The following is an 8,732-nucleotide window of genomic DNA, read 5'->3' on the forward strand; positions in this document are numbered from 1 at the left end:
TGAGATCAAAGGCTTTAAGAGCTACTGGAGATGAGACCTATAAATAAAAGAAGTATGTATGCAGGTAAGAGGGAGAAAGAACTCTAAGCCCTTGACTTGCTGGTGTGGCCATCGCTGCAGCTTTGTCCCAGGAGGCTGGTTGGGTGTCAGCTGAGCCTAAAGATTAAAAACCCAGATTAAAACTCTTAAGAATCAGCCCCGTTGCAGTCAGAAACAGTACAAGCCACAGAAACGCCAAACTGCTCATTTTTAACTACGAATTCAGACAAACTGTAGTAGTTTCCTTCAAGCTTCTGAATGAAGAAAAACTCTTCGAAATTAGGAAACACCGTGTTCTTTACAAAGGCCCACACTTCAGCTCTAAAAGAACATCCAAAAATGGAAAATCCTTAGCTAAATTCAGGGAAGAACGGGGCGTTTGACTTTCCGCCCTTCTGTACCAGTTTCGGGACTTGTCAGTCCCACGTTACCATTTCTGGGTGTGCAGATCCGTTAACACTTGGCAGGGAAATACAGTTAAAACTCATTTAAATACGGAGGTATTATCACTGTGCTTTTTGGCAACCAACAGGTACAAACGTCCAACAGCATAAAAAAATCTACGCTTAAAGAAATCTGTACCTATAATGACTGGTAATTAACTGTAATTGGATTCAGGCAGCTTACACAAATGAATAAAGTAATACTTGAGGAACTGTGTTCATCTGGAGGAAACCCATATTAACCTTGTGTGCTATTCCAGAGACCAAAAAAAATGCAGTACCTGCTGGAGAGAGCAAGATGGCCTCATAATATAGCCAGCAATTATTACTAAATTGCTAATTTTGCTTTCTAAACAGTAAACTTTCTATTAGGCGTGTTTTTTATTTTGATGGAATGATTATTTTGTCAAGATGGATCAAACTGGTCCGCGGGACAGTGATCCAGAAACACTCTTGCTCTGATCCCACTCCTTTCAGTTTATGAGGACCTTTTGCTGCTTCTGCTGGAACTTGCATTCCTTCAAAACCAAAAGGCAAAAAGCAAGAACTTAGAAGGGTACCACATTCAAGAAAAGAAGATGTAACCTATGCTGAACTAGGATGTATCATTAATTTTCACAAAAGGAAGTGGTTTCCTCTGTAGTTACACATACTTCTATTGATTTCCAGAACATTTGTTGCCCATATATATACTTTTTTTTGCAAAAAGCTAGGCTTGCTTCATGACAGTCAACACGTATCTTGAAGATGAACCGGTTTAAGTGTCTACTTTCCATTTTCACTTCTAAAGGGATGGGCATCCCTTTATGAAAAGGAACTCAACATTTAAGGAAAAACAGAAGAGTTCTCTACTTACCTTTCAGATTTCATACCAGCATCTTATGCGTATCTTCAGCAATTACCATTGATCTTTCACGAAAACGGATGCAAAACCACAAAATCTGGGTTTGGTTAAAAAAGGTGGTGAAATGCAAAGTGCCAGATAACATCAGATCGTCTCTCATCTAGGTTTTAACAACAAATTCATCAGAGTATATGCTGAACTAGGATGTAGCATCAATTTTCACAAAAGGGAGTGGTTTCCTCTGTAGTTACACATACTTCTATTGATTTCCAGAACATTTGTTGCCCATATATATATTTTTTTTTTGCAAAAAGCTAGGCTTGCTTCATGACAGTCAACACTTATCTTGAAGATGAACCAGTTTAAGTGTCTACTTTCCATTTTCACTTCTAAAGGGATGGGCATCCCTTTATGAAAAGGAACTCAACATTTAAGGAAAAACAGAAGAGTTCTCTACTTACCTTTCAGATTTCATACCAGCATCTTATGCATATCTTCAGCAATCACCATTGATCTTCCATGAAAACGGATGCAAAACCACAAAAAATCTGGGTTTGGTTTAAAAAGGTGGTGAAATGCTAAGTGCCAGATAACATCAGATCGTCTCTCCTCTAGGTTTTAACAACAAATTCACCAGAGTATTTAGAAGAGGTTAATTTCAGATGCACCCATGTATATTTGAGGCACACGGCTAATCTGCTTAGGAACTGAATTATTTCTCCATTGGAGCAATTTCATGTAGTATCTTCAGCAATTACCATTGATCTTTCACGAAAACGGATGCAAAACCACAAAATCTGGGTTTGGTTAAAAAAGGTGGTGAAATGCAAAGTGCCAGATAACATCAGATCGTCTCTCATCTAGGTTTTAACAACAAATTCATCAGAGTATTTAGAAGAGGTTAATTTCGGATGCACCCATGTATATTTGAGGCACATGGCTAATCTGCTTAGGAACTTAATTATTTCTCCATTGGAGCAATTTCATGTATTAGGCAAAGGAAGTGCTGTTTCCCCAGCAATTTCTTCACTGGAAACCTGGAGAATTCATATTCCCTACTAGAATGGGGCATTAGCATAAAAGAAAGCATCCCTGCATCAGAGATATTTATCTGGACTGCTTTCAGAATCTAAAATTTCCTTTCTCTAACACCACAACATTCACTTCCTACTTTAGCAATTATTCCAGATGAACAATTACATAAGGCTCCCAGCTTTCTCCTCTGCCTTGGAATAAAGTATTCCTGATTTAGCCAGCAGAAGTTCGAAGCAATACTTTTCGAGATAAATTAGTAATGTTACTAGTTACAATTTCACTTGTGCTTTGTTCTGCAACATCAGTGTTTAATTAAGTGATGTTTGCTTTTTAATACTAGAAGCATCACCGTTTTAGGTAGAGGTTGTTGCTATAACCCTCAGCCCAAGGCTTCCAACCAGTCTTCCCAAGAGGGAAATTTAAGAATAATTAAGTCATAACAAATAGGAAAAGTAGTAAAATGCAGAGGGGGGGACTTATAACACTCGTCTCCAACCCTTTTATGATTTCTCCATCAGTAGCCATGATCCAGCCCCCCTCAGGAAGCCTATTTTTGCAACCTCTGATGAGCCAATAGGCCTGGAAAGGAAACTATAGCCTTGGGATAAGATTTACCTTCTCTACTGATGGTCAGAGCTCTTGGGGTAGTGTCCTGCAAGAGCCATTTAGCTTATTGTGGTTTGGGTCTCCCCAGTGGAGCCAGTCCACTTCACACACCTACCATTTTAGAGCAAAAAATTCAAAACACCAGCTTCAGGCTCCCCTGCCATATGTTACCTACTGTTACTTGCAAATGCTAAATCCTGTTACGGAATCAGATCACAACTGTGGAAACACGCTCGCTATTTTCCATCGCTTATAATATTTAGAGTCCTGCACGTTGATTCATACCATCTGGCCCCACAGCGCTGAGGAGCACGTCCTCAGCCCCAGCCACCACAGCCCTCTCCTGGAGATGCAGGAGGGAGTTTTGATGCCATCCATCCATCGTGGCTTGCTTTTGGCTCATCTGCCTTCTTGGGCTGCTCTCAACTCAGCACAACTGCTTCTCCATCAGGTTTGGCCAGAGATGGAGGTTGCTTTCCCCTTTGTGCTGTCAAGGGAGACCTCAGCAGCAAAGACCTAATGGGGACCTTCTGAGCTCTTGCAGCCCACCTGAAGATAGCCCCCACCCTCACAGAGCTGCTCTGCCTGCCTTGCCAAGCCCACCAGGTCACAGGCTATCTCAAGGAAGACCATCATCAAGCAGGAACCATGGGTGCAAATCTTTGGTATACACCACTTACTCCTCCTTGATTAGCATCTCCCATTGCAAAGGGGCAGAAACAGCTGTTTTTCATCTTTTTTCCACCTCCTCTGAGGTGTGGGGGGTGAGGAACCTCACTTTTAACTACCAGCCATGGAGCATTTAGACACCACCAACATACTTCAGGACAACACTGGTGCTCACCCTGACAGAAACCTGCTGGGATTTGTCTACTGGCTGTGTGCCAGTCATGTTTTAGTTTTTTATTAGCTATCAAAACATTTATTGAAAGCTTTTGCCTTCAGGCTTTGTAGACAGTCTCCCAAGAGCTACAGTCCTGTGCCTAAACCCAGGTGTGGCCACACATGTGCCCAAATACCACTTAAGGAACAGCAAAGTTTACATCCCAGAGAATACCAGTCGCATTTCAGCTCTCTGGAGATCTATTAGGATGAAGATTTCATCACATCTGCAATTTCTGCTCCCTGAGATGTCTATATCCCCTCCTCTCAAGGGATCCTTAAACCCTTTCAAAGCTTGTATAGGCAGCAACAAAACATAAAGGATCAAGGAAATAGGTTCAGCATTAGAGAGACCATCTTAAACAATAAAGACTACATCAGGATGTTTGACAGGACCCCAATAAAATCCACTAAGAATATCCAAAACTGCTTTATACACCATAATTCTATTGTAGCCAAAAATTGACTCCCAAGTGTAAAGTCACAGAGACAAGAGTTTAATATTGACAAAAAAAAAAAAAGCTTAAGTTAGTGGTATTTTCTTCCTTGAAATAACATACTGGTCATATGAAAGTCACTGAAGAGGTCTGTTTTTAGCTCGGAAGACTTTTACAGTTACAGCTGAATTCAAAAACCCTAATTCCAAATGTGTGATGTTAACACAAAAAAAAACCCCCAGCCAACCCTGGAAACTCAAGACCTGGGATAAAGAACAAATTCAGTTGTTAAGATTCTAGCAGTTACGTGGGGCCTTTCAATGCCTTGCCTTTCCCATAACACGAGAAGTTCTTCAGTATCTTTCCCACTACCATTATTTCAAGATTCACAAGGTTTTGTTTTTTTTTTTTAAAATACCAATGGGGTTAAATTGAAACCAAGCGCCATATGCTTGTAATGTCTTCTGTGAAGGTCTGAAGCCACCCTGTTTCAACTATTTGGTTATTCAGTGCAGAAAGTTAAAGATCACAGAAGGTATAACAGCTTTTAATATTCCATTAATATTATAGATTAAAAATTATTGCATAGTCTTATGCATTTCCTAAAACAGCGTTCTCTGGAAATTAAACATTTTAATATAAAAGGAGCAACTCTTTAAAACATGAATTGCTTTCACTACCTCGATCTTCTATCCTTTTTTGATTTGTCAGTACATTTGTCCATGGTTTTCTCATTGTCTCCTCTGCACTTGGGGCAATACCATTTCCCCTTGGGTTTGTAGGTGAGTCCAACACAGGAGAAGTGGAACCACTCGATAGGACACTGTTCGTTATCACACCCTATCATTTCGCCGTAAGACACTTGGTTGCATAAGCAGTAAGTGGGTTCGTTGGGGTCAATCGCAAATTCTACAGGTGACACCTCCCTCTCCTGCTTGGCTTTGGAGCGTTTTTTCTTCTTGGAAGATTTAGACCTTTTTTCTTTAGGGGGCTGGTCGTCGCAGTCATCGATCCCGTTGGCTATGTGGCAGAGATCGCGGCTTTCGCTGGTCCGCTGGCGACGAGGTCTCCGGGAAGATCTCTCCGGCTGGCAGGACTCCACCTTCGCCTTCTCTAGGGGCTTTTCGTTCTCAGACAGGTCTTGAAAACACTGAGAGTGTGTTTCCATTTGCCGGGCTCTATTCTCTACCAGTTCTAGCATCTGAGTAACTATTTGGATTTTTTCATCTCCGAGTTCTTGGCTGTTGATTAACGCACGCTGGAGATGCTGCTGCAAGCGTTTCTTCTGAACGGGATCGCTCTCTGCCTTGTATTTTTCATACACATCATCTATTTCTTTTAACGCTTCTATAAAAGAAAGGCAATAGGAATAATTACACAAGATGGAACACGCTTGAGAAAATACAGAAAGCCCTGGCCTACAAACCAAAGCAATAGCTGATCGTATCACAGGAAGCGACTCAGAATTCACATCATCATCATATATATCACGATATAGAACACTCCAGAATTCGGATATCCAGGTCCTCTGCCTTCCCCTTCTTATTCCTCTAAAGGTTTGGTGTTACCCTTTCAAGTAGACATAGCTATAAAAGGATTATGACAACCGAAGTTACACCGTAGCAAATTTACAACCAGGATTTAAATCAACTGAAAGCACTCAAAATGCTTTTCCTGTGACCAAGACAAATTATGGCAAGTTGCATTTTAAACCCCAGCTGAACTTTTCAGAATTGGTGACCTGTTTAGAGCATCCCAAGATGCTTTTAAGCTACTAGTAATAAGTGGCTCACAGTTTGACTTTTAAGCTTTATTTTTTTTTCCTTTCTTGCAAGTCATGCAAAATAACTGGATGAGTTGCTGTGAATCTTCTGTAAAATTTAGTTCTTAGAAGTTTAATGAACCCAAATATGAGACTAACAAATGCCTTATAAGCCAGTCGTCGTCTCTACTCCGTTGTTCTATATTGCTGGATTTGAAAACAGTATTTTCCAGGCCAAAAGTCACACTAGATCTATACATAAAAGACAGAAATCGTTAATGTGGAAAGAAATAGATTAGTAGAACTGACAGTGAAACCTGAGGCACAATGTCAGAGACAGCACTGGCTCCTTCAGAAACAACTTTGGGATTTTATTTGAACAGGCAAGGGAATTTATGAATGGTACTGAACTATTTACTTCCAAAGCGAGGAGATGCACAGTACAATCTATCTCTCCCTAAAGACTTGCGTTTCACAAAACAGCTTTCACTTTTAAAGAATCTGTCTGCATTGTGCAGTTGTGAAATGATTCGAGCTTGCACTAAATGGAAGCCATAGATATTATCTCAGTGTTGCTCACAGTGATTTTATTTTTTCCCTGCTGACATCTTGAAAGAGTAGCTTAAGTACGAACAGCCACTTTTTACTATAAGTTCTGAAACCTGTATGACAAAAGCAGCCAACAGCATTTTTTTTTTCCTGGTCCAGATTTTCACTAGAGGAAGATAAAAATCACTGCTTTGCCTGTCCAATAACCCAACCTATTTTTTCACAATCCTAGCAGTCCTGCTGCCATTAAAAACACAAGCTTTGTTTCCCTGCATCTTCAGCTGCACCTCTTGCCCGGATGGGGAGGGGGGGAGAGATAAAAAAAAAAATTACTCTCTGCCCCTGAAAAGTGTGGAGTAAGGCACATCGTAGGCTGTTGAACTAAAAAGGCATAACCAGATGAGAATATTCTGCAGTCACATTACCTCTCACCCAGCCTTTTTTTATGGAGAAGGGGAGGGAGGTGTGTATAGTTACAGATTTCCCATACTGAGAATGCCCTCCCCAGAAGAACCCACAAGCAATAGCTGCTGGCTTTCTCATGACAGAGAACAACCTTCACCCTACGCTGATTATTCCCCAGGTGCAGCCTGTGAAGATACACTGAAGACTTTAAATGGATCAGCATCCATTAAAAAGAAGAAAGAACCTTGGGACTGAGAGAGATGGAAGTTCACCAAACTCCTTGTTGGTCCCTAAGATTAGACAAGGCATCCATATGCTCAACTAAATAGCTCTGAAACCCCTCTTAAAAAAAAAAAATCCCCAAAAAACCCCCCAAAAACCCAACCCAACACAAACCAGGGCCAAGTGTTCATTACAGATAATCTGATTAAGTTTGGTGGAGCTAATAAAAGCTAAAAGGATTTCAGTTTTCCAAGCATAGGAGTGGCTTTGTCCCTCCTGCATGAGCTATCACTACCTTTTAATTTAGCTGAAGCTATCTAGCACTGCTTTTTCATCTTCACACTAGGGCCTAAAAATATTTTCGTGCAATTTTTAGGGTTTGGGGATTTTTGTTGTGGTTTTTTTAACAGTCGAAGGCTTGGACAAAACTAGCAACAAACTTCTGCTTCGGCCCATCAGCGTATTAGTGGCTGGAGGAATACATATGAGATATAACCTAAATAAATGATGGAATTTATTCAAGGCAGATGTGGAAGGCTGGGTACTTACCACAGGTCAGGGTAAAACATTGTGGGTTTTTTTTAACAGTTGAAGGCTTGGGCAAAACTAGCAACAAACTTCTGCTTCGGCCCGTTGTGGTTTTTTTAACAGTCGAAGGCTTGGACAAAACTAGCAACAAACTTCTGCTTCGGCCCATCAGTGTATTAGTGGCTGGAGGAATACATAGAGGAGATATAACCTAAATAAATGATGGAATTTATTCAAGGCAGACGTGGAAGGCTGGGTACTTACCACAGGTCAGGGTAAAACACCTGCCAGGCAGGCCAGCCTTGACCAACAATGCAAAACGCCTCAGACCGTATTAGTGGCTGGAGGAATACATATGAGATATAACCTAAATAAATGATGGAATTTATTCAAGGCAGACGTGGAAGGCTGGGTACTTACCACAGGTCAGGGTAAAACACCTGCCAGGCAGGCCAGCCTTGACCAACAATGCAAAACGCCTCAGACAAGTCTAAGGGTAGACTTTAAAAACACAGAAAACTTACAAAAGCCTGTGCTTATGTATCCTCCTGGGCAATTAGAAAGATAATGGAAAGAATCTCGTTTAAGATAGCTGCCTTCCGGGGTGGTCCCTTTAACGTCTGAAAGGGCTTAACCCTCCCGTCTGACCCAGGCTGGAGAAAGCCCCCCAGGAGGGAGGGAGACACGGGGAGATGGGGATCCAGCTCCCACTCCACGGGACCGAACCCCACTCGACCTCTGCTGCATAGTTCTAGCAAGAATCACAGAGTGCTTTGGGTTGGAAGGGACTTTAAAGACCATCCAGTTCCAGCCCCCTGCCCTGGGCAGGGACACCTCCCACCAGACCAGGTTGCTCCAAGCCCCCTCCAGCCTGGCCTTGAACCCCTCCAGGGATGGGGCAGCCACAGCTTCTCTGGGTGACCTGGGCCAGGCTCTCACCACCCTCACAGCAAAGAATTTCTTCCTGAGATTTCACCTAA

General features: G+C 41.7%; 1 protein-coding gene across 1 annotated transcript; it reads right to left on the reverse strand.

Annotated features, from left to right (window-relative positions):
• Positions 1 to 4,325: 4,325 nt before the first annotated feature.
• Positions 4,326 to 8,193, reverse strand: ING2 (inhibitor of growth family member 2). Its single transcript, XM_014945494.1, has 2 exons — positions 8,173 to 8,193; positions 4,326 to 5,630 (listed from the first exon to the last, which is right to left on the reverse strand). Exon 2 carries the CDS (start codon positions 5,485 to 5,487, stop codon positions 4,963 to 4,965), a length of 525 nt encoding a protein of 174 aa, XP_014800980.1. The 5' UTR covers positions 5,488 to 5,630; positions 8,173 to 8,193; the 3' UTR covers positions 4,326 to 4,962.
• Between the last annotated feature and the right edge of the window lie 539 nt (positions 8,194 to 8,732).

The sequence above is a fragment of the Calidris pugnax genome, unplaced genomic scaffold (genome assembly GCF_001431845.1).
Source record: "Calidris pugnax isolate Ruff unplaced genomic scaffold, ASM143184v1 scaffold58, whole genome shotgun sequence".
Classification (NCBI taxonomy): domain Eukaryota; kingdom Metazoa; phylum Chordata; class Aves; order Charadriiformes; family Scolopacidae; genus Calidris; species Calidris pugnax.